The 26,448-nt window shown below is 34.4% G+C and overlaps 7 protein-coding genes across 9 annotated transcripts in view; 5 read left to right on the forward strand and 2 right to left on the reverse strand.

Annotated features, from left to right (window-relative positions):
• Positions 1–11: 11 nt before the first annotated feature.
• Positions 12–1,664, reverse strand: LOC138938820 (uncharacterized). Its single transcript, XM_070306125.1, has 5 exons — positions 1,186–1,664; positions 969–1,104; positions 741–898; positions 534–646; positions 12–174 (listed from the first exon to the last, which is right to left on the reverse strand). Exons 1-5 carry the CDS (start codon positions 1,329–1,331, stop codon positions 128–130), a joined length of 600 nt encoding a protein of 199 aa, XP_070162226.1. The 5' UTR covers positions 1,332–1,664; the 3' UTR covers positions 12–127.
• Atg3 (Autophagy-related protein 3) lies at positions 1,171–4,080 on the forward strand. Of its 2 annotated transcripts, XM_070306124.1 has the most exons (7): positions 1,171–1,336; positions 1,491–1,805; positions 2,165–2,353; positions 2,422–2,667; positions 2,746–2,895; positions 2,995–3,122; positions 3,215–4,080. In XM_070306124.1, exons 2-7 carry the CDS (start codon positions 1,734–1,736, stop codon positions 3,375–3,377), a joined length of 948 nt encoding a protein of 315 aa, XP_070162225.1. In that variant the 5' UTR covers positions 1,171–1,336; positions 1,491–1,733; the 3' UTR covers positions 3,378–4,080. The 2 variants fall into 2 exon arrangements, with proteins under 2 accessions (XP_070162225.1, XP_070162224.1); XM_070306123.1 differs by lacking the exon at positions 1,171–1,336 and having other exon boundaries at positions 1,454–1,805.
• An 836-nt stretch (positions 4,081–4,916) lies between these two features.
• LOC138938750 (lipase member H-A-like) lies at positions 4,917–7,527 on the forward strand. The gene is made up of 7 exons (XM_070305977.1): positions 4,917–5,440; positions 5,751–5,802; positions 6,001–6,146; positions 6,225–6,467; positions 6,866–7,066; positions 7,142–7,301; positions 7,395–7,527. Exons 1-7 carry the CDS (start codon positions 5,383–5,385, stop codon positions 7,465–7,467), a joined length of 933 nt encoding a protein of 310 aa, XP_070162078.1. The 5' UTR covers positions 4,917–5,382; the 3' UTR covers positions 7,468–7,527.
• A 664-nt stretch (positions 7,528–8,191) lies between these two features.
• On the forward strand, positions 8,192–9,777 carry LOC138938639 (odorant receptor 67a-like). The gene is made up of 4 exons (XM_070305794.1): positions 8,192–8,547; positions 8,815–9,204; positions 9,279–9,483; positions 9,607–9,777. Exons 1-4 carry the CDS (start codon positions 8,192–8,194, stop codon positions 9,775–9,777), a joined length of 1,122 nt encoding a protein of 373 aa, XP_070161895.1.
• Positions 9,594–12,125, reverse strand: LOC138938642 (uncharacterized). The gene is made up of 6 exons (XM_070305799.1): positions 11,889–12,125; positions 11,253–11,406; positions 10,878–11,092; positions 10,733–10,786; positions 10,544–10,653; positions 9,594–10,353 (listed from the first exon to the last, which is right to left on the reverse strand). The coding sequence occupies exons 1-6, from the start codon at positions 11,943–11,945 to the stop codon at positions 10,161–10,163; spliced, it is 783 nt and encodes a 260-aa protein (XP_070161900.1). The 5' UTR covers positions 11,946–12,125; the 3' UTR covers positions 9,594–10,160.
• A 1,613-nt stretch (positions 12,126–13,738) lies between these two features.
• On the forward strand, positions 13,739–19,153 carry LOC138938636 (transmembrane protein 62). Its single transcript, XM_070305791.1, has 13 exons — positions 13,739–14,474; positions 14,575–14,686; positions 14,785–14,922; positions 15,067–15,393; positions 15,542–15,674; positions 16,122–16,277; positions 16,371–16,518; positions 16,601–16,723; positions 16,799–16,880; positions 16,961–17,089; positions 17,163–17,337; positions 17,433–17,660; positions 17,723–19,153. The coding sequence occupies exons 1-13, from the start codon at positions 14,271–14,273 to the stop codon at positions 17,778–17,780; spliced, it is 2,013 nt and encodes a 670-aa protein (XP_070161892.1). The 5' UTR covers positions 13,739–14,270; the 3' UTR covers positions 17,781–19,153.
• Positions 19,154–19,367: 214 nt separating this feature from the next.
• LOC138938635 (uncharacterized) overlaps positions 19,368–26,448 on the forward strand; it is a 66,967-nt gene continuing 59,886 nt past the window's right edge. For both annotated transcript variants that reach the window (XM_070305784.1, XM_070305785.1), the window contains exons 1-4: positions 19,368–19,534; positions 19,622–22,356; positions 23,696–23,808; positions 24,105–24,162. In XM_070305784.1, the coding sequence (XP_070161885.1) occupies positions 22,293–22,356; positions 23,696–23,808; positions 24,105–24,162 (235 nt within the window). In that variant the 5' untranslated portion in view covers positions 19,368–19,534; positions 19,622–22,292. The remainder of the gene's footprint in view (positions 19,535–19,621; positions 22,357–23,695; positions 23,809–24,104; positions 24,163–26,448) is intronic.

Genomic DNA, 26,448 nt, shown 5'->3' on the forward strand with positions numbered 1-26,448 from the left:
TTTTTGTAAAAAATTTTATTATAAAAATAGTTGTACATGTGAAATGTTATAATATCCATAAGGACAAAAAATATTTTTTGTCTGGCTTTTTTATGTTTCTTTACAGCTTTCATATATTTTCGCCTCCTTAACGAAGAGTCTCCTTAGCTAAGAACTGCGTAAAAGCGAATATCTCTAAAACAGATATAATCTTTATTGAAACTTTCTACATGTAATATTTGAATAATCGAAATTGAATGTTTAAGCGAGACGGATATTAACGATCTAATATATTCTACTTCGAAATAGCGATCGAATAAACAATATATATATATATGTATGTGTAATACTTATTCTATTAATATGTTATGTTCAATACTAATAATAAAAGTAGACATGAAAATCAAGTAGTAGCAAATAATAAAAATATTGTAGAATAAAAACACGGCATTTTTTATTTGTTCATCATTTTTAAGCATATCGCATATATATATATATATATATTTAGTAACTCTACAGAAAGATGAAGATGAAGAAAAAAATATTATATTTACTATTTATATTCCTCCTCCCACGCTGTTCTTCCACAAAAGAAGAGATCAAATTATCAATAGTCTCTTCCGTTTTGTAATCGATGGATTTCATGCAGCCCCTGATACAAAGATACCTAAAATGTGCATATAAAATATAGTGAATTGCATTGAAATGATTAAAGAAATGCTAAAGTACTCTATTATTAAAAAAAAAAAAAAAACAAGTACATGTTATCATAGAATTGGAAACCCTCTATTGCCCATTCTAGAAGCAAATTGAGCGCTGGTTGATAAGACGTTCCTTTAATTAGTTCTTGCATTGATTCATCCTTAACAGATACTTGGCTTCTCGCGTTTTCCAAATTGATTAAATAATTCTTTAAATCCTAAAAAAATAATCAGATTTAAATACCACATTTTTTTTCGTTAAATTACGAATTATAAATAAAGATATACTTGATTGGCGTCATTAAATTGCGTCAAGATATCGAAGAGAAGCGCAATTTCATCTTCGAGGCCCATAAGGATTTTGAATATCAATCTTTCTCGCGTCTCCTCATCCACGCTATTCTCCGTCTCATTTATTTTTACACTGCAACAATCACGCCATCTCATTGAACCTGCGATAAAATTTGTCGCCAATGGACGATGGAGCTATTTATTTTTCACTCACTTTGTAACATGTCGAAATTGTTCGGCTTGATTAGCGAGAGCCTCGAGCGGCCTTTCAGCTCTCTCTGATAATTCTTTCCATTTATCGTCCAATTTTTCTAAACGTGCGAAATAGCGGACAAGACACGCGTGAAGCTGTCGTGACATATCAGGTTAGAAGGAAAAAGTTTTGCCAACGTTTGTCTAGTTTATTAATTTCAAGGATTCTCACTGTTGATAACAATGTTTCAGCGCGAGCTTTCGGGCGATTACCCGTCTATAATTTTGTGCTCTATGTTTATTTTCCGATGATCACCTGTCACACAGACGAAGTTGCGTGCTGCCACAGTCCGTGCAAATCGATCCGGCGAGCCGGAAAAGAACAGGTGTCTCGGATCTCGGTTTAACACGCGGGAAAAGGAATCTTCCCCGCAGACCGAAATGATTAGTGTGGATTTTATTTGAATGATATTGCCGTCTCTCCCCCGCATCTACGTACACCACGTGTAAGGGTTATCTCTCTTCGACATTCTCTCGTGAACGCAGTGGACACGCAACGAGTCGTCAATAATGCAAAGTGTGATAAATTCAGTGAAGGGCACCGCGTTGGGTGTTGCCGAATACTTGACGCCGGTGTTGAAGGTAATTTTCGACTCTTTTTTTTCTCCTCTCGCTCGTAGAATATCGGTAGTTTATCGGAGTCGATTAGATACTTCGGTTAGGTAGATCGCCGTCGAACAGCGGAGTCAACAGATGACAGAGTATCCAGTAAATCGCGATATCATCGGCGAGATTTTTCATAAAGAAATGAATAAAACATAAAAAATAATTTTTTTTACTTGTCGGAAACTCCGCAGCTGATAAGAAAAAGAGAGAGATTTTCTTTATATTTTCTATCTTTTTATATGAAATTTTCTCATCATCAATAGATACGATTTATTGTTTGATTGATTTATATACATAGTAAATTTATTATTTATATAATATTGTTCGATTTTAAGGAGAGCAAGTTCCGAGAGACGGGTGTGTTGACACCGGAGGAGTTTGTAGCAGCTGGAGACCATTTGGTACATCATTGTCCTACATGGCAATGGGCTACTGGTGATGAGGATAGAGCAAAGTCCTATTTACCAAAGGGCAAACAATTTCTACTCACTCGTAATGTTCCCTGCACACGCCGGTGTAAGCAGGTAATGATTGAAAATAGTTTGATTCTTTTTCTTTGCATATAATTATATCATTTACTGTGTACTTATAGATGGAATATAGCAACGAGCAAGAATGTATCATAGAAGCAGACGACCCTGAAGGTGGATGGGTAGATACTCATCACTATGCCACTAGTCTTGCTGGCCTGGATGAAAGAGTAACAGAAATGGCTCTGGAGGAGACATTGGAGGAGCCATCTCAAACTCATGACAATGCAGACGAAGATGAGGATGATGAGGATGCCGCCGATATGGAAGCTTTCGAAATTAGCGGAATGCTGGATGAACAAGATAAGGTAAAGGACAAATTTGCAAAGGAAGAAATATACTTTTGGATCTTTTCTATATGATTGGGAAGAATAACTTTGTTACAGCACGCAGCAACAGAAAGTACTAAAAAAAGTCAAGAGAAATGGGATTCATTTACAGAGGGAGAGATTATTCGCACTCGCACTTATGATTTGTACATTACATATGATAAATATTATCAAACGCCTAGATTATGGTTGTACGGATACAATGAGGTAAACGCGCGTATTTATTTCTATCTCAACTTTTTAGATCTTTGGATTATTGTTTTCTGGATTTATCTATCGCATTTATCGTTTTTAAATGCGTTACAGAATCGGAAACCGCTTAATGTAGAAGAGATGTATGAAGATGTTAGTCAAGATCACGCTAAAAAGACAGTTACAATGGAAACTCATCCGCATATGCCTGGTCCTCCTATGGCTTCTGTTCATCCTTGCAGGTAAAATAAAAAGAAGAAGAAAAAAAGTTGATTGATCTATATTTATTAGATTCGTGAATCTTAATGTATTAAATGGTTTATTATTTATACAGGCACGCGGAAGTGATGAAGAAAATCATGGAGACGGTAATGGAAGGTGGCGGAGAATTGGGAGTGCATATGTACCTCATAATATTCCTCAAATTTGTTCAATCTGTCATACCGACTATCGAATATGATTATACGCAAAATTTTATGCTAAATGCAATCGGTTAAATTTGTATCACACTAGTATTAAATTACTTACACTATATTGTGATTAATATTTGCGAATTATATTTAGTGGATACACGGGATATTTATGTATATCGATGTTTACTACGCTTTTCATCATAAATGCAAAGATTATAAGGATATTCGAAATTGTAAGGAACTAAGGATATGCAATTAGGATTATATTCTATTTGATGATTGCAACGCTCGCAACCATTATCTTTGTTTAATTTTCGGTAAATAACAAGAATGAAATAATCCTACGAGCGTTGCGATTGCTAAATGAAACATGATCTAAGTGTATCTTGAATTCGAGGATGCAGGAGAGTCATAATTATGAATTTAAGAAAATATAATATCTTATATGAACATCCAATCCCGAGAATCCAAAGATATTACGGATCTCAAACGTTCAGTATTTAAGGAGATCCGTTTATATACTTGTTTTGATCAATTTTAAGTAAACAGACCATAAGATTTTTTTTACATTGCAAAATATTGAATTATGAAAATATTATTTTATTCAACAACCATTAGACAATAAGTAAAGAATAAAGGCTATGCTAAAGGCAACGAATTCAACAGAGAAATATAAAAGAAATTTCCTATTTGATATATGTTAATAATTAATTAAGCTAATTATTTGTTGGCTTATTATTTACAAAAACAGAAGCTTAAATATTTATCAAAATTGATTATAGTTAATTATTACGAAAATAAATTCGAATATTACAAATATTCCCTGTATGTGACCGATTTATTTCCGCGAATATATCATTCGAGGTATAATGATACGAAAAATATAAGAGCGATTAAAATGCAGTCTTACCCGTGATTTGTTTCTTCGCGTGTCAGAGATACACATAATTACTTACCGTTACTCCGATAATCTGTGACATTCCCATAAATTTACCTGTACATAAATTAACATGAATACGATTGAATTAGTCACTAAGACAGTATTATAGGATTTTATCAAATTTTATGTGGTATGATATTGCATTCATTATTTTACGAGCAGTTACCAGAAATTTACTGAAAGATATTATTCTTTAACGCCTCGTCTTTTTTAACATTGATTTATTCTACATATCTCGTTACTCGTGTAATAATGAAATTTTACAATATATATAATATAATATAAGAGATATCTCACAAAATAATTTAAAGCAGTAAAATACGCAAAAAATACGCTATGGTAAAAAATGGTAAATAAATAGTTTAGCAATTTTTGTTTGCCGAATCATTTATTTACCATTAGGATTATTAAAGTTCTTTGCTAGTAGCATATTCATATTTCAACCTCAGACTGTGTATATATATATATGTACATACATAAATATGTACACACACTTATATATGTTTATGTACATATATATATATATATATATATATATATATATATATATATATATATATACACAATCATATATACGATCGTAAAACTTTGACTAACAACAACACTTTATATTCTAGCAATTATAATAATATATATATAGAAGAAAGAATAGTATTTGTAACATTTGCATTCCTGAACTCATCAGAACAGTATGTCATAAGTAACAACTTTAACAGTTTATTCGTTTAAAAATTATTAGTGAACCGATATATTATATATTTTCTGTGATTATTCTTTATATTTATTTACTGTTAGCAAATTTTCACTTATGTGTATGTTATTTCTGTTCTTTCTATAATAATACCTTAGTAATCGCGCAATTTTTCTCGAATGTGTACGCGATATTCTCGCTTGCGCGTTTAACGCATTAAACTCTCCATCACAGGAAGGGTAATCGTATCTCTTCGCCGCTTGACACGTGCGTTACTCTTTCGTATACACAAAAGTATACTGTCGGGGTGATATTGGATAACAGGATGTCTCATAAATCTAAGAGTGCATATATTAACGGTTTTTAACTCCTTATATTGCCGTGCACAGGACAAATTGAAAGCTTAGAAATTGTCCAGAAATTTTTTTCATTTTATAAAGCGTATCCTTAGAGCCACGATGATCCATACTTTTCAACAATTCGCCATTGGCGTTACGATATACGCGACTATAATCTGTAAGTATCAGCCTCGCAATAAATTCAATCCAGTTTATAAATATATTTAATAATGAAAATACAATATACTGTTATTAGATACGTTAAATAATATTATATGTGTTGATCTCTTTTTTTTTCGATGAATTTCAAAGATGTTAAGGACAATAATGTTTTTTGTAACTAATATACATTAGAGAAATATTTTATTATACATTTTCTCGTTTCTTCATTTGTCGTTCTTTAAATTTTTTTGTTTTAATGCACGTGCGCGACATAAAAAACAATATTTGATATAAAACATAAATTAGCTAAATTCTCTTTCATATAGGCGGAGCACCCATCGGAGATCTTGAGAGTATCTTTCTGCGTATTTATGTTGGGTATTTATTTTCAAACTTTCAATTATTCTTATCACGTTTTCATTGCCTAGAAATCAAATTTTGGTCTACGATGAATTAATTGGATTCTTGCAACGATATTAATTCTTCTTTCTTGATACGAGATAAAATCGATATAAATAATCTCTATAAAAATCTATTTCTACATTAATGCAAATGTTTATCCTTTATCCTATTCAGAACTACTATGAATGAGTATGTCGATTACTCGCTAAAAAATATCGATGCGCTTCTATCTCGAATACAATACGGCAAGCCGACAGTATTATATATTCACGGCTATACGGAACATGTGGAGAAAGAGAGCGTACGAACGGTAGTGCAAGGTATATTTCGACGATAAATAGCTACTTTAAAAAAATATTATAATTATTATTGTAATTATATTCTTTTTTTTTTCTCAGCTTACTTGAAGCGAAATGACCACAACGTCATTGCAGTAGATTATGGTAAACTGGTGAGCGATTCGTATATGAAAGCTGTGAGAAATGCTCCTCGTATCGCAGCCGCTCTCACAGTAACTCTCGATAAGATGATAACGTCGGGTTTCGATTCAGAAAAGCTACACATCGTGTCGCACTCTTTAGGCAGCCAAGTCGCTGGCTATATCGGCAGAAGTGTCAGTTTTCAGATTCCTAGGATTACGGGTAAAGTGTCCATCAACTTTTTATTTTATCCGTCAATTTTTTTAATTTTGTATCGCTTACATATCGCTGTTACTTTAATGCAATATATTAGAGCATTTTCAAAAATAATATTTTAAGTTTAAGACATATTTTGATAAGTCATATATCAATATTAGCTATTAGCAATAAATTCAAATCTTTGATAATAATAGAAATAGCGCACACTAATGTTTAAATAAAATAAAAATAAGAATTTGTTTTTTTTCCGAATTATAAATAAAATGTTTATTTTATTAAAAAAATAAAATTTATAAATTCGAAAAATTTGCTATCTCAAAATCTCAATATTCAAAGATTACTAAAGTAATAAACTGGAGCAACGCGGTATGGAAAAATACTTAAAGAGCTTTTTGTCACAGGATTAGATCCCGCCGGTCCTCTTTTCAATTTTCTCGAGCCTTGTCTCACGTTCTCTGATGCTCGTTTCGTAGATATCATACACACGGATATTAGATTTTATGGTATTGCTAAGATCACAGGTACGGTGAACTTTTTCCCGAACGGTGGTCAACGTGTACAGCCTGGCTGTCCATTAAACACTACGATGAACACCAAAGAAGGTATATTCTCTATTAAATATATAATTTGGATATTAATTAAAATTATTTCTTACATCTTAATCGTTGTCATTTCAGATTATTGCAGTCATCATCGTTCCTGGAGATTCTATGCCGAGTCGCTGATCGATGAATCGGCCTTTCTGGGCGTAGAATGCCCTTCGCTATCTCGCTTTTATTCCGGCAAATGTAATAGTAATACACGAATTATCATGGGATACGGCACTCCAAGCAACGCGTTAGTAAAAAAAAAAAAATTTAACTCTAGAGAAATAATTGAAGAAAAAGATAAATTAAATTTTTTATATAAATATTTCTTTCTTTCTTACAGACAAAGAAGCATTTATTTAGTGACGGCCGACCAAAGTCCTTTCGGGTTGCACGAGAAAGGGACTCATCCATAATCGAGAGTTGATTGTATAATTAAATTGCAATATTAAAAAAATTATATCGCAAGATCTAAAATAGCGAGCTCTCATACTAATAAAAAAAAACATCTATTATATATCGTTCTCTGCAACGCGCGTATTCCACATCATGTTATATTCATAGCATATTAATGAAGAATTGTGTACAATATGTCTTATTTCACCCACCCCGCCGGTAGGCAGGGTGGACCTCGCTTTACAACTTACTAAATACATGCTACATTGTAAAGCAAGGTCTACCCTACATATATACAGATATAATCATATATTATATCGATTTTTCTTCCGTCACATACAATAGCGATTTTTCCATTAATTCAATTCTCGTTTCATAGATCAATCCATCTATCGATCGTAACAATGAGAGGTAGCATTTACGCTAACGTTTATTTTTAAAAACTTACGATAAGGTGGAACTATACAACCATGACTTTAATAGCGTAAAAGTATAATATCGTAATGTTTCAATTACAACGATTAGTAAAACTTATTTATGCATGAATTATCTAGGGTGAAAGTCGAGGTAATTCTTTGTGCGAGAGAATAAGAGGTATAATAATAAGCGGTATAGCATAAAATGTTGATGCAAGGAAACAGAAATTGCAATAAAATAACTTCTTCAGAATTGTTTCGCAAAAAGCATTTTTTCCGAGACCTTATAAAGCTTGAAGAATTTTCTTTAGACTTTTAAACGAGAACAATGCATACTCTTCCCTTATCGTTTGCTCTCTTGACGTACACGGGTTATTGGCAACCCATCAACCTGACACCCATCAAACACTGGGCGTACAGTGTTTATTCCGTTGTGATGATTTTTCTTCTTCACTCATTTGCGTTTTGCGGTCTGGTCGATTGCTTCATGATCAAGGATCTTGAGACCTTCATCGAAAAATTCTCGTTGTTTTTGTCGGTACTCGGCGTTAGTTGCAAAGTAATGAACCTGGTGCTATGTCGGGACAAGATCATCGATCTCACTGATATGCTGCTGGTGGACATTTGTGTACCCAGGGACAATCACGAAATGAATATCCAACGGAAATTTGATCATAACGCGAAGTGCGTCATATAAAATTTAATTTCGCAAAGTTCGCTCTTGAATTTATGTAATGTAGTTATCTCTTTGAAATAATCTTTCTCTACGTGAGACAAAAAGATGCCAAAGAGCCTGAAAAAATTAAAGATCCATAAATCAAATCAAATTTAAAACAATGAATCAAATATTTATAAACTTTTACAATTCTTATATAAACTATAAAATGTAATAATAACGTAATAATCTCTGTTTATATATATTATATTTTTTTGTCTCGAATGTTCTTCTAGGACAATTACTATCTACTGCGAGATATTGAACGAGTCCACCGTCTTCTTTGGCATGATTGCTCAATTGCGGCATTTTGCCAACACTAGGACCTTACCACTGTCCAACTGGGTGCCCTATGACATCTCGTCAACTGCTGTTTATTGGGCCACCGTACTACATCAAATTATTGGACTGATAGTCTGTGCGAACGCCAGCGTCGCTCACGAGACTCTCATCTCCGGCTTTATGATTCAAACCTGCGCTCAATTGGACATACTATGTCATCGCGCTCAAATGTTACCGGATTTGCTGCGAGAAGCCCAGAAATTCAGCATCTCTAAAGAGGATTTGAAAGCGCGAGAACAGTCGCTCGTTCGCGAGCTTGTTCATCATCATCGCTACGTGTATAGGTAAAGATGATAAAGTTTATTCATGAAGGGAGAGAAAACGTATACATATACGTATTGAACGAATAATCTGACAGATTCGCAGAACGCATCAATACGGTGTTCACGCTGATGATCCTCGTACAATTTTCCATAAGCTCGACCGTGCTCTGTCTTAGCATTTATAAAATGTCGACGAAGAGCTTGCTGAGCTTCGAATTCGCGTGGAGTTTGACATATCTTGGTTCCATGCTTATGCAGATCTATTTGTACTGTTGGTTCAGCAATGAAGTGACACTGAAGGTCGAATGATAAAAAATTTTTAATCTACTAAAACATTATTATCTTTTTCGAAGGATTTTGGGCTTTATATGAAGCTGGATAATCGAAACTTTGTTTTTAAGCAATTTATTTTTAAATATGTAGAGTACTGAAGTCGGTAACGCCATTTATGAAATGGACTGGACGATACTTCCCGTTGATTTAATGAAGATTGTTTTGCTGATAATCACACGATCTAAGAAACCGATAAAGATAACTAGCGGCTATATAGTTACTTTATCCAACGAATCTTTTATGAAGGTAAAAGAGAGATGACACTATAAAAAATAATATTGATAATACTAAAAATATTTTTAATAATCTAATATTTTTAATTTATACTTTAATATTTTTAATAATTTTGATGCCATTATCGATTTACGTGCATGCTGTTTTAATTTTCGTTCTCTTTCAGATTATCAGAATATCTTATTCGGCATTCAACTTTTTGAAAAGCTCTTAATACAGATGAGAGCAATCATTCTCTTCGATTTTGCAATTAAACTCTAACTAATAGTCAACTAATAGTCAATTAATTCCACGATCAGAGAATAGCTCAAAAATATCTACATATCTATAAAATATTTTTAAGAATATTCTTATATGTGTATCTATTGCGGACGAAACTCCGGAATATTCTCTGAAGCTGATTGTATTCTTCATCTGACAACTCCGTCATCGGCGTTGAACTGAACGTGGCAGCAACAACTCGCAGGAAAGCGGAAATAATCGCGGATGATCTCACCGTTGTCGGAGAGGGCTGACAATTCGCGATAAATATATTTCTGTTTGCATATTGTGATGTATCCCTCAGCAAAACCGTCAATCATCCTGCATTTAGTATTTTCTTCTCTGGAAATAGAATATTACGCCATTTTTTTTTATTAATATTCTATCTTACTTTTATCTTGTGATGAAGTATTTTATACTCATTACATGTAACTCTGATTTACATTATAATATATAAATATACATTATCAATATTGAAAAATTGTCAAAACGTAATTCATAACATTTTTCTCATTATACATATAGCACTTACTTGCAAGTTTCGATTCGCACAGTTTGAAAAAAATTCGACTGGTTTGATTGGAGGATGTAGCGCCATTCATTCTTCATGTTTTGGCCCGTCTTTGGACGAATTACTTGCTCCTAAAAATTGATGTTATTTTTATGGATACCTGTAAAAATTAACTGAGAATGAATAATTATAATTTAAAAATGATTTTACCATAGAGAGACAAAGCGGTTCCTCACTGATGTCTATTCGCGATGCAATAGTTAACTATCAACAAAAAAAAAAATTTTTAATAGAAATTTCCATGTGTTTTGCTAATTATATACGATAATAAATTATATATTATTAATTTACTAACAATATCTTCATATGCATAATGCAACAGGCTGGAATTGTTCGCGAATGCTTGATTCACAAACTCTTCGGGATAATTTGGAACATGTTCGCAGAAGGTTTGTCGCTTATCATCGCAATTCATCGCTGGACTGATTACGTAGGTACCATCGCCATTTCGGACTTGCAATCCGTCATCCGGAAATACAAAACTACTATCGAAATTTGTATGTTTGTCATCTAGAAAACCATATTCACAAAAATAAACGTTTAACGAAAGATTATAAGAGATATTATTGTTTGAATTATAAAAATCGTAAGTATATATATAAATTTTAACTCTGAATATAATTATGTTCATTGTCTAAATAATGTTGTTTTGTTATATTTATGACGTTACCTCCAAAACGCGAATTTATTTCTTCTTTTACATCATTATGATCGTAATACGATTCTTCGAAAATCTTCGCCGGATATTTCAATCGCTCGCTATGATCATCATAATACTGTCTGTAAGACTTGTACCCATGATAAAACCGCGCCTCGAGAACAATCTGAAATAGTTGAAACGTCTTTCTTTATTCTTTTACTTTTCTGTTATTTCTTGTTTTGCTTGAATTCATCCAAGTTTAATACTATTTTTTTTATCAATACAATATCTCGACAATTATCTTGATTGATAAGTTCAAAAATTATGCTTTATTTTCTAAGAAAAAAATATATGATTATATATAATTTATCTTGTATAAATCGAGATTGATTACGTATCGACGAGATCGATTTTTCGACGCTCACCACTTATCTGATTGCGTCAGCTCGTGTTTTACTTACATTATATTATAAATATTGTATTTTTATTGAATTTATTATATATTTAATATTACATTTAATACTATTTAATATTTTCTTATTTATCAATTAATATTATTAAACATAAATGTAATAGTCTTTTGCTCGAAGTATGGGTTGTATACTTAAATTCCTGATTTTTTAAATCTTTGATTAAAACAATACAAAATCAATTTTTCATACATACCGGTAAAACGAAAATTTCTATCAAAAGCACTGTTGCAAATTTTTTCAACACCATCATTATTGTTTCTCTTTCACTTATATGATGTAATACACAATATAAGATTGCAAAGCGAACGAGATAAACTGTGCAAATTATCTCGTTCGTATTATACCGAAGCAAAATTTAGCCACTTATTGTTAGTAAGCTGTAAGTAGCTTTCTTTGTGGACTATTTAAACTGATTTGAATACATGACGACTTCCGATCGTACACTGATGTCGGTTTTCTCTTATCAGCCGCATTATTATCTGCTTCCGAGAACTTATCTGGAATCATCAAATCGCGTTCTGATTTCTCTGGAAATGGGGAATTGTTTGCATTTTTTTTTAAATGAGATTAGTTATAGTAGAAGAAGAAATAGACAATATACATATAAACTATAAAAAAAAAAAAAGAAATTGAAGGGGAAATTAAAGGAAAAGCTGCATTCTCCGAGATTAATTTTGAGAGAAATTAATCTCTTTGAGATTAAAATTGATTTTATTTTGTCGAAAATCGAAGAATTAAAAAAATATATAAGATGAATTAACTTTGAAATTGTGAAATTGTGAAATTTATATTTTCATTAACGAGAATCCGTTTTGAATGATTGAATTTTTCTCCCTTCATTTATATTTTCATATCTCATATTCTATCATTATTATCTCCATATCTCCCCATATGTGATTGAATGCCAAATTCATTTTATATGATTTTTAAAATTTCTCATATCTTTATATTTTATTTATAATTTTCTTTTATATTATATTTTTTCAATATTGCAATTAAAATTCGCTACTGTTTATTCTAATTAAAAAAAAAAAATAATTAAAAAAAAATATATATATATATAAATATATGAAATATGTAAATATGTGAAAAATAAAAAGATCAAAATTTCAAGAATTTGTACTCATGATTTTCGCGAAAATTTCCGGCAATTTATCTAAATCTAAATTATATATTGTATATTTTTTTTACATAGGTCAGAGTCCAAGAATATAGATTATATTTAACCAATGTTTCACAATCATCACATATGGTCAGCAAATGTGGTCAGGATTTGCGTACAGACTGCGGACAGGAAACTTGTTGATGATATACAATATATCCTCGAGCGAAATAAATTTTAGATTAGCCAAAATTAGCTGTCATTTAATTTCATCTTTTGGTTTCGAAATTTTATTTTTACTTGTGCAAAATCCTTACTTTTTTAATTTACGAAATTATGGACGATTTTGACTTGTATTATTGTTTCAAGGCAAGAACATCATAATTGTTTTTCGAAATTTTAAATAAGATTTTGGAAACTAAGCGAATTTTTTAAAGTCTCAAGCTTTTGCACATTTTTCGAAAAAGAAATATAATTTCATATCGCGAAAAGAACATTTCAACTTTTTGTATGAAATTTAAATTTACAATTTTTTTGTTCATTTTAAATATATGAAAGAGGCCTTTTTTATGATATATATATATATTAAATAGTGAAGCATTAAATTATATATGAGTATCCAATTCTTAATATCTTTTAGTGAATTCTATGTGATGAATGTTTTTCTGATATTTAATTCATATGGTAAAATGGAGGCCAGCAATTTCTTTAAAAGCATATGGGATGAGAGCCAGGATCTCGCTCTGAGATCTTGCAATTTTTTTATTACCTGTTAGCCTGAGGTTTGTCTATCTGGCCAGTTGACCTTTTACTTGCAAACTTTTTTTTAGTATATGCAGAGACATCTCACAGCGTTATGCACGAAACGATAAATGCACAATGCACATTGATAACATAGAAATCGTAATAATCGTATATTGATAATACAGAAAGGTCTCTATCGTTATAATGTGTGTATTGACTTTGATAGGAAAAACTGATAATCATACACATTATCAAAGGCTCGGCAGAGGATCACTTTCGTGGCCTAGTTTGAATCCAAGAGATATAAATAGCAAAATGAATAAATAATATCGTAAATCGATCGATCTTGAACTCTTGGATTATTAGTTTTCTTCGAACGTCTTCGGATCAATCTTGCTTTGCTCGAATGCATCATGCGCGTAACGCGTTCGATGCAGCCCGTTTTTCTCACGATGGCCACGAATTTCTGAGTTACGTTTTTTGACAAACATGTAGGACACGATTCCAAGACGATCCTCTCTAAGTCGCTCGACCGTCTTCCCTCGCTCTTCGTCGGGGACAGTAAATGTCACCGGGTATATTTCACCGGCTTCCATGTGAATAAACGGCGTCCGGTTCGTCTCCCAGAATCGGAGCAGGTGGTCGCAGCACAAAAACAGCTGGATCTTGTTTCCCCGATTTTTCTTTCTCGCCTGTAAAATTACATGATCGCACACTTATATCATCACAATGAAAATATCGAAATCAACCATTGTTATATTGGTCTTTGTGCTGATGTTGTCCATCTTTGTGGCAAATGTAGCAGATCTCATCAGCGTTGACTCTCGTCTGCCGGACGAGATTTTGAGAGATAATAATGGGGAGATACAGTGGACTAAGCCAAAGTATTATGACATAGGAAAGTCGTATAATCACTTGATATGGTTTTTGCAGGTTTGTCCATGTCTATATTTAGAGTAATTGGTAATATGCAAATTGTATATATGCTATTATGTCCTGAAGATACATTACAATAATTTTTTGTTACTTTTAGATATCCGACTTACATATAAGTATCTTTAAAGATCCATCTAGGATATCAGAGTTAAAAGAATTTTGTAACGTGACGGTAGATACAATTAAGCCTACAGTTGTTCTTGCTTCGGGTAATTCATATTTTACAGATATATTTGTACCAAAATATTATATGTTTATTGACTAGAACAATTAAATTAATCATTATTTCATACTTATATTTTAATAGGAGATTTAACTGATGCAAAAAGTATAGATGAAATGGGTTCTAAGCAAATACTCGAAGAATGGCAATACTATAAATATGTAATAGACGAGACTAATATCAAAGAGAGAACATTATGGTTGGATGTCAGAGGGAATCATGGTGAGAGAAGCAAGCATTTTAATTGCATGCATGTATAATCGTGCAGAGTAAACCAAAGAAAAAATATTATACATTACAACCTTATTTTAAATATATATAAATCTTTTATATTTAAAGATATTATACATTACAATCTATTTTCAGATAATTTCAATGTGGTCAGTCTTGATTCCAAAAATAATTACTATTCTAATTATTCTATTCAAGGAAAAAAATATCCCAGATCTTATATGTATAATATTAATGTTGGTTCTGAAACATACTCCTTTATTGCAATTGATGCTTGCTTGAAACCAGGACCCAAAAGACCATTTAATTTCGTTGGTATTTTAGACCAACAGGAGATTGATAAGATACAACAATTAGTTAATCAATCTAAAGAAAGCAATGCGGATCACGCAATTGTATTTGGCCATTATCCTACATCATGCATATTGTCACAATCTGATACAAATATCAGGAATATTTTAGGTAAGAATATACATACATATATATATATATATATATATATATATATATATATATATATATATATAACAAATATTTATAAAAGCACAATCTCTACTTACTTTAATTATATAAATAAAGTTATAACAAATTCATTTATTTATTATAAAAGGTAGACACAGAAAAAATATGGTGTACTTATGTGGCCATTACCACACGCTTGGTGGTATGGTACCCAACATGTACACATTACAAAAAGCAGGCTTCCTTGAGTTAGAATTGGCAGATTGGAAAGACAATAGAATGTAAGACAAATGCACTTTTGTATATCCAAAAAAGACAATTGTTAATGCATAATTTTATTTATTGGTTTTATATTTTGTAATATGTTACTAATATTGAGGAGAGAGAGAGAGAGAGGGAAGAGGGGAATAAAATTCATAAGTTATCAAAAAAGTTTTTTGTAATATCAAAATGAATGAACATAATTCTTATAAATGTGGCATAAAAAAGTATCTAGTATTTTTAATTTTTGCAATAACTAATAATAAATAAAATTTATATTTCTTTTAATTTACATGAAACTAATATAACAAAACACTTTGCTTTATCATTGGAATCATGCAAAGATTTTTTTGTTTTATATTAACGCACTATTTCTGACATAGAGCTGCGCTTATCTGCCTCGTTATCAATTTTCTTTATTTAGTTTACAAATAAACGCTTACTTGACACACACGCTTATTATATAGGTATCGCCTCGCAGCAGTAGATCATGGTCAGTTCTCATTCATTGATATAAAGCATAATGACTGGCCTGTAGTATTAATCACCAATCCAAAAAACATGCTATTTATGATGCCACAAAAAGAAAATTTGAAATCCATTATTACATCCACGCATGTCAGGTAAACGCATTTCTATCAATGCTGGTAATTTTTTTATTGTGTGAAATATGTAAAATCGGCTTGTAAAATTTAACTCTTATACTGTTGATATAGAATACTAGCGTTCTCTACAGTTTCATTAAAAATTGTTGAAATTCAATTGGATGACGATGTTTGGCAAAAATGTGATCACATAAAAGGTCCTCTTTACGTGCTGCCATGGAATTCGACAAAATACAGAGAGGGTATACATCAAATAACAGTTTAGTAGATGTCTTAATTACTTACAGAATTTAATTAAGACACTATTTTTGACAAATGTTGTTTACATAAAATTATTTCAGGTACGTGTAATTGATAAAGAGGGTAGAGAAAAAGTTGTATCGCATTCTTTTTCTCTCGATGGATCGTGGATATCGTCACGCATTTTACCCAAATTAGTACTGATGTTCAACGTCATTCACATCGTAAGTTAGCATTGTGATTAATTAAACTTCTGCTTATTGAAGTATATATTAATTTTACCATACTGTTTTTCATAGTTTCGATTTCTATTCGCTGTAACACTTGCAATATCATTAGTGCCACTGTGTTTACTCCGATTTCTTCACATATATTATAAAAGTAAATATATCCAAATTTATAAATTTTATATTTTTTATTACATTGTAAAGTATACATTGTAAAAGCTCTTTCTGATTTAGATAGACATATGCATAGACCACGATTACGTATCAAGTTTTTTCATTGGTGGCTTAGGAAATTGTGGATACTATCCACCATTGATAGAGCGTTTTACGGACTGGTGCTATACTCGTTGTATTTAACTGTCGGTATGTGGACATAAATACATTGGAAAAACTGGCGAAAATGTATTAATTATATAATTTGACGAACTGATTGCAGGTCCATGGACTGTGGGAGAAATAATCGAGGATCATATAGGTGTGATCTTTATATGGGGAATATTCATCGGAAACAAATATCTACCAGGTGGTTTCACTTACGCCTATGGATACTTTCAATTATGCTGTTTTTATTTGCCGCTTATACTAATTATAGCGCATCGAGTTGATCGTAGGTTCGTAATATTGTGACAATATAATAACACTGTCACAATAATAAAAGAATTTTGTAATACTCCTTATTAAGAAGTAATAATTACTTATATTTCAGATTACAAGACGCTGAAAATCCTGCAAGGCAACACATATCGAAATTTCGTTTAATTTGGCATTACGGCCCAACTTGGGTGTTAATCTTGATACAATCCATTATGACCTATATTTTATATCTAGAGTATGGTATAATAGCAATATTATTATGCCCGTTACGAATTGGGAGTATCATCATAGCAGCACTATTATGTTATTATGTGAATACAATGCCACTCTCATGCTTAAGGTTTGTATTAATACTTGCATTATATTGTGTCTAATCTATATTGTAATTATCTGTTTTTTAAGGTCTGCTGCATCTGTATGGTCTCCTCATGGAGGCATCAATAACAACAATGCAATTTAATAAAAACGGTAGGATAATACCGTTATAAGGAAATGTTGGTAAGTTAATGTTTCATACAAATGGTTACTGCATTTGTGCATTTGTGCAATATTAAATTTACAAGAAAGTTTTGAATAAATTCTTTATGGTAATATACATTATATTTCAAGTAGAGATACATATATTGTGAAATTGAAAAGCCAACTAAAAAAATGATCAGGTATTGAAATATACCTGAATATTTTTTTTTGTGTTAAAAAATATTCAAGACATTTCTTTTTTTTAAATTACATATTTCAAGAGCCTCTTTTGAACACTATTTGCATTCTGTAAAGAAGTCGATGTTCCTTTAACAAATGCCACATTACTTTATATTATTCAAATGTAATAATCTATTATATAATTATTCTTAAAAAGTTATATATGTTTCGTGACTCATAATTTATATTAATTATTTTTGAACTGCAATATGCTTCTGAAACAGATATTGCAATGTGATATTTAACATTGATGTGATTCTGCATTAATACAGTCGCTACTCTCTTCAACTTCCATATCGTCCATAGTTCAAACTTAAAAGTTCCTTTATAAATAGAAAAATGATCTTATTTTTATTTTTTTATTTTTTTCAATGGAAAGTCAAATTAGAACATTACAAAAAAAGAAAGATACAAACAGAATATGTAATATAAATGTTGCTATATTTATATCTCTGTCATAAGCTTTATCTCTTCTCTGTGAAGTTAGAGATATATCAGAACAACAGAATATGTGATATTTTTTACTTTAAATGATGGAATTCTTCAGAAGACAAAGCTGTATTATAACTTTAGTGCTCTCGTTCAGAGTTTTTAACTGAATATCCCAATCACTTTTCTGTGACATATATTTTTCTACTTCTCTATATATTCAAGAGCCACATTGTATTTTTTTCATGACAGTACTTTTAAAAATAATCTCTTCTCAGGTTTATATCTATAAATTTATATGTTAAATGTCTTTACATTATAAATACATCACAAAGATGGCCAAGCTATATTAGGCATGTAGAGTTTGACAAACAAAAACTTATCTTCTTGTTGTATAAGACAGAATCGTCATACAAAGTGTATTAAAAGCACCGACAATCATACTGAATCAGGCTGATCTAGATATATAGCAATCAGATTCGAAATTTTTGTGCTATTTGTGTCAGCAATATGTAATATAAAAAGGTTGGCTATCTTTGAAAGATATAGAATGCTACTAGAAACTGGTGAAAGTAATATTATTCTATTAAAGCATAATTATGCGGTACCAAATATGATTAAGCATGTAACAACACGTATCAGAGAATTTCTTATTTCGTATTTAGTAGTGTATGTATGTAACAAAATAGATGACAAATAAAAATTTACGAGAGACATACGTGAAAACGTGATATATTACAAAATATAATTAATAATAGTACAATATATTAATAAACGAAATTTTAATAGATTAAAAAAAAAAATTAGATTTTCGAGAACCGACGGTCGAAAATAAAGTTTTTCAATCGATATGTTACCAATGTCGATAAGTAAATATTTTTATCGTATTTAACCAGATGCCGTTGCAATATAATGACCTTTAGCGAAGTTGGTAACAATGGTAAAGTTCCTAGATGCCACAGGATCGCCACATTGGTTCGCGACACAACGCCCTCGATGTTACCGTTTGAATGCGCCATTTCTTCAACTGTTCTTCCCTGTTTCCGCTTCAACCGAAAAACTTGGAGTAGACGATCGAGAGATTGGGTGAGTAAGAGTATCTTCTTAGCAATCAAATGACGAGAGCAATAATCACAAAAGCTATTTCATTATCGCGATACTGTCAACATCTAGAACAACCAACGATTTCGATGATCGCGTAAAGCGAGCATCGAGTCAGCGCAAAGATTCGCGGCGTTCGAAATCAGGGGTTACCGCCAATCCGAGGATACCGCCATCGGGGGTTGCTTCCAATCGGGGGATGACGCCGCGCGCCGCTCCGTGACGAGGGTCGGAGGCGGTGCTCCAACGGAGGAGAGCGCAGGAGAGCGGTGTGTGTGTGTGTGTGTGTGTGTGTGTGTGTGTGTCAGCAGGGCTGCCGCCGCCGTCGATCAACGCGCACGCATACACAAGGGTGTTCACACCCAAGTCCGCCGCTTCTGTCGCGGGGGCAATTTCCCCGAGAGTCACCGCTCCGGCTACGACATCGCGTCGCCCGCGCGAGGACAACGTCGGACCTCCCCCCCCCCCTGTCAAGCAACTGTCAGTTAGTCGACTCGCGCGATTCGGCCGGGGACTGCGCCGCTCCCGAGGTGCATCGTGTCGCGGCTGATTAAGGGTGGTGGTTGCGCGCCGTCGTGGCGGAGGAGGGTGAGAAATGGAACACGCACACGCATATACGGTGCTGTATCCTAACCCAAAGACCCCGAAAGCGAAGTGATCGAAGGAAGGGGACGGTCGAGGCGCGAAAGTGAGAGCTTCCGTGGTCGCCATCGGCGGTCGTCCTCAACGTTCGGAGGAAGCGCGCCGCGACGAGAAGGATTGCAAGATCGGAGCTTCAATCCGGGATTTCGAGATTTTCTCCCGGTGTTGATACCGCGAAAGGGAACGAACACACGCCAGTGCCGGAGACGAAGAGGGACTTTGTCGTGGAACTTGAAGCAAGTGAGGAGTGCCGGGGAGACATGTCACGATGACGTCGAGGCGGGATTCTCGCGGCGGCTCCATCAGATTCGATTCTCGCTCATCGTCGCGTGGAGCGACACGAGGGACGTGCCGCTGTCACTTCTGCGAGTACGATCCTCGCGTCAAAGGAATACACGAGCGATCTAGAGAACGGACCGATAGGCGTTAATAAGATCGCTCACGGAATTACATTCATTCTACGATTAGTGGGTTGATTCGCTCGAGCGAACGCATAGAAGACGCGTAAACATCGACGTATCGTGGGCGGGAGAGAGAGAGAGAGAGACTCCGTAAGAAAGAAAGAGAGAGATCGCAATTGCGTAAAATGTTCTCTCTCTTCACCGAGGAATCCCGCGGGAAGTTTGAGATGTTATTCACGATTCTCACGCTAGTAGAGACTCAATGTCCCGTAATAACGATCGTCGCCAACGTGTGGTTGTATCAAGGGTGATAGCGTTAACGCATCCAACAAGAACGAAGGAGTGATGGCAGCAGCAGCAGCAGCAGCAGCAACAGCATCATCAGCGGCAGAGTAGCAACAGCAACAGTAGCAGGAGCATCTGATCGGAGCCAATACGCGCTTCCGGCACCCGCGCCGTGCGGGCTGATGCGGTGGATGCGGAACGACAGCGGCGACGACGACGACGACGACGACGACGACGACGACGACGACGACGACGACGACGGCGACGACGACGACGACGACGACGACGACGACGACGACGACGACGACGACGACGACGACGACGGCGGCGACGACGACGACGACGACGACGACGACGACGGCGACGACGACGACGACGACGACGACAACAACGGGACGATGGCCGGTAGTGCGTACACGGAAGCGAAGCCAGTCGAAGCGGTGATCAATAAGGCGTTCCGGTTCACCGCGAGATTGTGAACCGGCGATCGCTAACTCTTGACAACCGTGGCTCGCGAGGCACGTCGCCGAAAGGATGTAGGGGAGGGGGCCCGCGCTATCGGGGCCCCACGGAGGCGCCGCATCGTTTCTCCTCGTTCCCCTCTCGCGACGATGGACTTTTTCGCGAGGACAAGGATCTAACGACGAGGGAGCGCGCGTCATTTCGAAGAAAAAGAGAGAAAAAAGCGATAGTACATAAGAATAATAAAATAGCGACCGCGCGCGGTAGAGTGTCGAGCGTAACAAAAAACGAAAAGCGAAGAATAATTATGTGTTCCTTAGTCCATCTCTCTCACTTAGGTAGCACCTCGTTATCGAGCGTGCATCGTAGTTCTCGCCGTAGTAGAGATTTTCTTATATCACCCTCGTGTGGAGCATAGATGCCTTAGTGTCCGTTTTAGAGCGTCTCGGGTTTCCGATCTCGCGATACGATCGTAAGTGCGGTATATAAGCGCGTGAAAGGCGCGGTTAAATGCATGCTCGGTTACTCTGTACGATATATACGATAAGAACGAATCACGCGAGGAAGCGCGAAGGGCAACCGATACCGAATCGGGGGAGGAGAGATAATAAGTGTCGCGTGGCAAAAAATATAATCGTTGTTAGAGTGCCGGTCGAAAAGTAGGTCACGAGGTCGATACCAAAATGAAGTGAGGATGCGAGAGGAAACACGAGCAAAACAGGGCATGTGCTAACAATGCTAATAACGACGGGTTTTTGATTTTTCGGGGCGGACCCGAACCGGCGTAGAGTGCGAAGAGTAATTAGTGATTTGTGCACGTTGCACGACACATACACACACACGCGCGCGCGCACGTCATCTAGCGCGGAGTGCAGTCGAGATAATCTAATAGCGAACTTTCTTCCCCCAACCCCTACTACTACGCGTACGGTGGATAATTACTATCAGCGAAAATGGTCGATCTAGGAGGATACATTATTATATTGACGAATGACGACGGGAAGATCAAGTTGTACGGTATGTATAGCGATTAAACGCTAACAGAATTCGCAAAGTCGGATTCCCAAAATCTTTCCCAAATGCCCGCGCTACGATAAGACACGCGTCTCTTACGTCTCGATATGAAACGTAAAATAAAATCAAATGCGAAAATCTTGTGTAAAGTCTGTTTTCTCGCAAAATTAAATCATTATGTAATTTATAATAAAATTTCATATATATATATATATATATATATATATATATATGTATATTCTATTATAAATGGTATATATATTTTCAATGTAATCTCTAATTGACGATATTTTGTTGATCTGGAGGATATTACGTTTTTTCTTATCTCAATATGACACGGTGTTCGTCGATATATTTGTCGATTGAATGCGTCGAACGAATGTTGTCTTTCCAGACAAATTTGATTATCCTCGGGCGATCGCGTCTCTCCTCCGACTTGTTGTACGCGAGAATATGCGACAAGTAGGGACGAGTAGGTAAAGTGTGAAAATTTTTCTCGTCTGTCAGACAATCGTACGTAGCTTGTACACGTCGCGGCGCTTTCGGAAACAGGAAATGTGCGACGGACGGATTTCCGATTTACGCGACGCGTTACGGTAATGCGCGCGCGATTTACGTAGAGAGGACGGTTTCGCGACGTGTTATTTATAGGCTGACCTTTACGTTTATCGTAACGTGCGCTTTATCGCTCCGAGGAAGACTTGCTTATTTCACGTTTTAACTCCTTCACCCGCATCGATTTCTGTTAGATATCTTTCTTACGAGATATTTCGATTACGATATCTCTCTCTCTCTCTCTCTCTTTCTGAAAAAATAATATTTGTATAAAGAACGTACGAGTAATATCCGGCGACATACTTATATAAATAATCTGTATAAACGGTACCTATCTAATATTTTTTGCTTATTTTGTGTAATATAAATTAACTACGATTATTAATCAGCTATATTAATTTTTTTTGAATATCTCGAATAGAATTATAAGGAGGCGTTTATATGTCAGTTGTGTTTCTTTTTAATTTTGTCGAAAGAAAGCGATTCGCTTACACCGCTCTCTAAATGATCCTGTTCATTAGCAAATATGTTCTCGTTTACGAAACGTATTATATGTTATATTCTCGGATACTTAAAGTACGATTTTTGCTTTAAGCTTTAACGTTTCGTTTTATACGGATTATTGAATGCGATATCGCGTGTTTAAAATTGAAATATCCGATTGGAAGTAAATGCTACATTTCACGTATCAGAATTATTCGCGCAATTCTTTTCTCTCTTTAGCACGTTAATTCTTTTTTGATAATTAAAAATTCCAGATTACAGTAAGATATTTTTCTTTGTGCAGGATCGCCGGCGGATAATGCGGATACTCTAGAAGTAGGCGATGAGATTTTGGAAGTGAACGGCCGTACCTTGGAAAATGCAACTCATAACGAAGTCATCCAATATATACATCAGGTAATTATCTGTTATACATATATCTTGCAGCATATTTTATATTACATTATTTATATGTTTGGAGTCATTATTTGGTTTAATTTATCATTCATACATATTTTTAAATAAATTTTAATATTTCGGGAAGAAATAAATAATATAAATAATAATTGATGAATTAAAATTATATAAAATTGATAATATAATTAATATAATATTGTTAAAATAAAAAGTATACTGTATGATACGAAATGTATATAATTTCTGTACTTTTAGTTATGCGAAAATGAAATAATCGTATTTTTCTGTGATTTCAGTGCATCAAATCTCGAACAATATGTCTGCGTCTCCGGAGAAGAAGCGGCAACCAAATGGGTGAGTCGATTCTTTTATAGTTAGATTTTAAATCGTAAAATCAGTAGTAGTAAAATTCAAGTCCATTAAAAGTTCAAAGAACAGAAATAAGTGAAGCGTCGAGGAAATTACCAAGAATGATAATTTTAACGAGATTGTCTATCGCGAAGATTTTACATCTTCATAAGCAAATAACAACTATATAATAAAAATTAAAAGTTTAGAAATACAAAAGGAAGAAAGTTTTGTAGTTATAAGCGAAAGCGGTTACTTTTTTCACACGCGTAGCCACTTTTTGTCTACTTGTTCGTTATTTCAAACGCTGGCAGGGTGTTTTTCTTTGAACAGGTGTTTTTAAAGCAAATGAGACATTCCATCGCCAAGCGGATGGCATTGTTGCTTTATCGTAACCGTTCTTGAGCAAACGTGCAAACTAATTTGAATACCATGCTCGATTTCGCGTTGTCACGTGTACGATGTTGTTGTTCGTCAACCAAACGCGTAACGCGTTAAACACCGTAGAACGTGTCACGTGAGTTGGCAGAATTGAATAGAGGGAGAAGTTGAAGAAATAAAAATTTCGTTACAGACAAGAGAGGAAACGTCAAGAATCGCAAATGGTATCGACGCAATTCCGGCACAATTTTCCAAACAGTGATGCTCATTGTCAGAGTTATAGACGAGGGAGGATTTTTAAAAAAATTTCATCGTGTGCGTGAAAGCCGCATTCCTTTCCGTCGAAAGCAAGGGATTCGCGTGTCAGGAAAGTTTAACATCGGAGATTTATAGATGCGCGTGTTGGAGAGCGTGCTTTATAAAAGGATTGTAATTATTTTTTATTATCATACATTGTGTCTCCATGCGCGGCTGATGTATTTATGCTGCGGAGGATAAAACGTCCGCGCAGACGATATAATATAATGATTCGTTCGTATGAATGGCGTCGCTATATTGCGCGCGCTGATAACAGCCTTATTGCAATCGATTCCGTTCGTAAAGTGAACGCGAACAGTGTGAATAGTGAGTTGGAGACTCTCTTTAATTACTGTACCCGTTCGAATCATTTCTGTATTAAAAACAATTATCGATATTTATGGAATCCTAATTTCACATTTGCTTAAATCTCTAATGTAGCGTGTAATGTAATAATCGAACGGCTATTTGAATCCCACGTAATGACACTTATGCTATTTATCGCTAGACAAATTTAAGGGCATTTTTTTTTTTTAGACAATTAAAGACTCATTCAAGGAGACTGTGTAATATCCAGGGACATACATTTTATCTTGATTTAAAAAAATCTTTGAATTATTTTCTTAATTTCAAATATGGAGAGAGCTGGTTTATTCCATGGATCGTAAATTGTTTTATATTCTATTACTCTAGAAATTCTGAATTTATTCGTCTGTCGGGAGAAAAATGATCTTGACATGCTTTATAATACATTGCGGCAGTTTACATTTCAAATGGGGAGAGATTTCTTTCACGTAAATTTTCTTTTATATATTGCTGCATATTTTATCATTTCATTTTTAGAATTTCATCTTTCCTTTATTTGAGCGCGTTATAATAATTTGTGAGGGGGGAAAAAAAAACAAAAACAAACTCATGTTGTATTTAAAAATATCTTCAAAGACACATCTCTCTAGGTACAACGATTTTTCGTTTAAAATATAAAATATAATTAAAAATATAATTTTACACAAACATATATTTAATAATATTTTATTATCTAGAATTTATTCGATACCTTCTCGGAAACATTTAAAAAAAGATAAAAATTCGTACATATTAGCGTAAAAAATGTGTTTACATATACAAAGGCGGATGGTGGGACGTCTAAAAGCAAACTCTTCTGAATATAGATTTAACGATTGCACGGAATATATTATATACAATAGTTACCGATATAGGCGACTAAAGCGATGTAATGAAGCCTCTAATATTAAGATTCTCGTTATCGTTATATGAGACAATTAACGCATTTGAAAAAGAGAAAATGCAATAGTTTTCTCTTGTCCCGGGCAGCTGGTCCCGCGGTAAAATTCGAACGGAGGATCGTCGGTCGATTCCGGAAATGCTCGCGCGACTTCGGCGTTCGCCAGGTAAACGCTTCAGGTGGGTCGTACGGTATCGCGGTTGCTGGGGGTAGAGGGGAAAGGACAGAAAGCGGATAGAGATAGGCAGGTTGGCAGGCTCATGCGGTTGCACATGGCGGATCGGGCGGTATAACCTTCGGATGGTATCCGCTGTCACGCTCCGCGCCGCTCGGCAGTAACGGAGGAGCCGTTCGTACGGTTCGTCAAG

This window comes from Polyergus mexicanus, unplaced genomic scaffold, assembly GCF_030449975.1.
Source record: "Polyergus mexicanus isolate NDT 795.1 unplaced genomic scaffold, iyPolMexi1.0 SCAF_13, whole genome shotgun sequence".
NCBI lineage: Eukaryota > Metazoa > Arthropoda > Insecta > Hymenoptera > Formicidae > Polyergus > Polyergus mexicanus.

Bases quoted from the DNA above. Each gene is read 5' to 3' on its own strand.
- LOC138938639 (XM_070305794.1), top strand. From the start codon at position 8,192: ATGCATACTCTTCCCTTATCGTTTGCTCTCTTGACGTACACGGGTTAT. The intron at 8,548-8,814 runs GTGCGTCATATA...ATGTTCTTCTAG, and splicing joins AAATTTGATCATAACGCGAA to GACAATTACTATCTACTGCG. The intron at 9,484-9,606 runs GTCGAATGATAA...TTAAATATGTAG, and splicing joins GCAATGAAGTGACACTGAAG to AGTACTGAAGTCGGTAACGC.
- LOC138938642 (XM_070305799.1), bottom strand. From the start codon at position 11,945: ATGATGGTGTTGAAAAAATTTGCAACAGTGCTTTTGATAGAAATTTTC. The intron at 11,407-11,888 runs GTATGTATGAAA...CAACTATTTCAG, and splicing joins TAGAAATTTTCGTTTTACCG to ATTGTTCTCGAGGCGCGGTT. The intron at 10,354-10,543 runs GTAAGTGCTATA...TTCTATTTCCAG, and splicing joins GTGCGAATCGAAACTTGCAA to AGAAGAAAATACTAAATGCA.
- LOC138938820 (XM_070306125.1), bottom strand. From the start codon at position 1,331: ATGTCACGACAGCTTCACGCGTGTCTTGTCCGCTATTTCGCACGTTTA. The intron at 1,105-1,185 runs GTGAGTGAAAAA...TGATTGTTGCAG, and splicing joins CAATTTCGACATGTTACAAA to TGTAAAAATAAATGAGACGG. The intron at 647-740 runs GTACTTGTTTTT...TGCACATTTTAG, and splicing joins TTCCAATTCTATGATAACAT to GTATCTTTGTATCAGGGGCT.
- LOC138938636 (XM_070305791.1), top strand. From the start codon at position 14,271: ATGAAAATATCGAAATCAACCATTGTTATATTGGTCTTTGTGCTGATG. The intron at 16,278-16,370 runs GTAAACGCATTT...CTGTTGATATAG, and splicing joins ATTACATCCACGCATGTCAG to AATACTAGCGTTCTCTACAG. The intron at 16,881-16,960 runs GTAAATATATCC...TTTCTGATTTAG, and splicing joins TCTTCACATATATTATAAAA to ATAGACATATGCATAGACCA.
- LOC138938750 (XM_070305977.1), top strand. From the start codon at position 5,383: ATGATCCATACTTTTCAACAATTCGCCATTGGCGTTACGATATACGCG. The intron at 5,441-5,750 runs GTAAGTATCAGC...TCTTTCATATAG, and splicing joins GATATACGCGACTATAATCT to GCGGAGCACCCATCGGAGAT. The intron at 7,067-7,141 runs GTATATTCTCTA...TTGTCATTTCAG, and splicing joins TACGATGAACACCAAAGAAG to ATTATTGCAGTCATCATCGT.
- Atg3 (XM_070306124.1), top strand. From the start codon at position 1,734: ATGCAAAGTGTGATAAATTCAGTGAAGGGCACCGCGTTGGGTGTTGCC. The intron at 2,354-2,421 runs GTAATGATTGAA...GTGTACTTATAG, and splicing joins GCACACGCCGGTGTAAGCAG to ATGGAATATAGCAACGAGCA. The intron at 2,668-2,745 runs GTAAAGGACAAA...ACTTTGTTACAG, and splicing joins TGCTGGATGAACAAGATAAG to CACGCAGCAACAGAAAGTAC.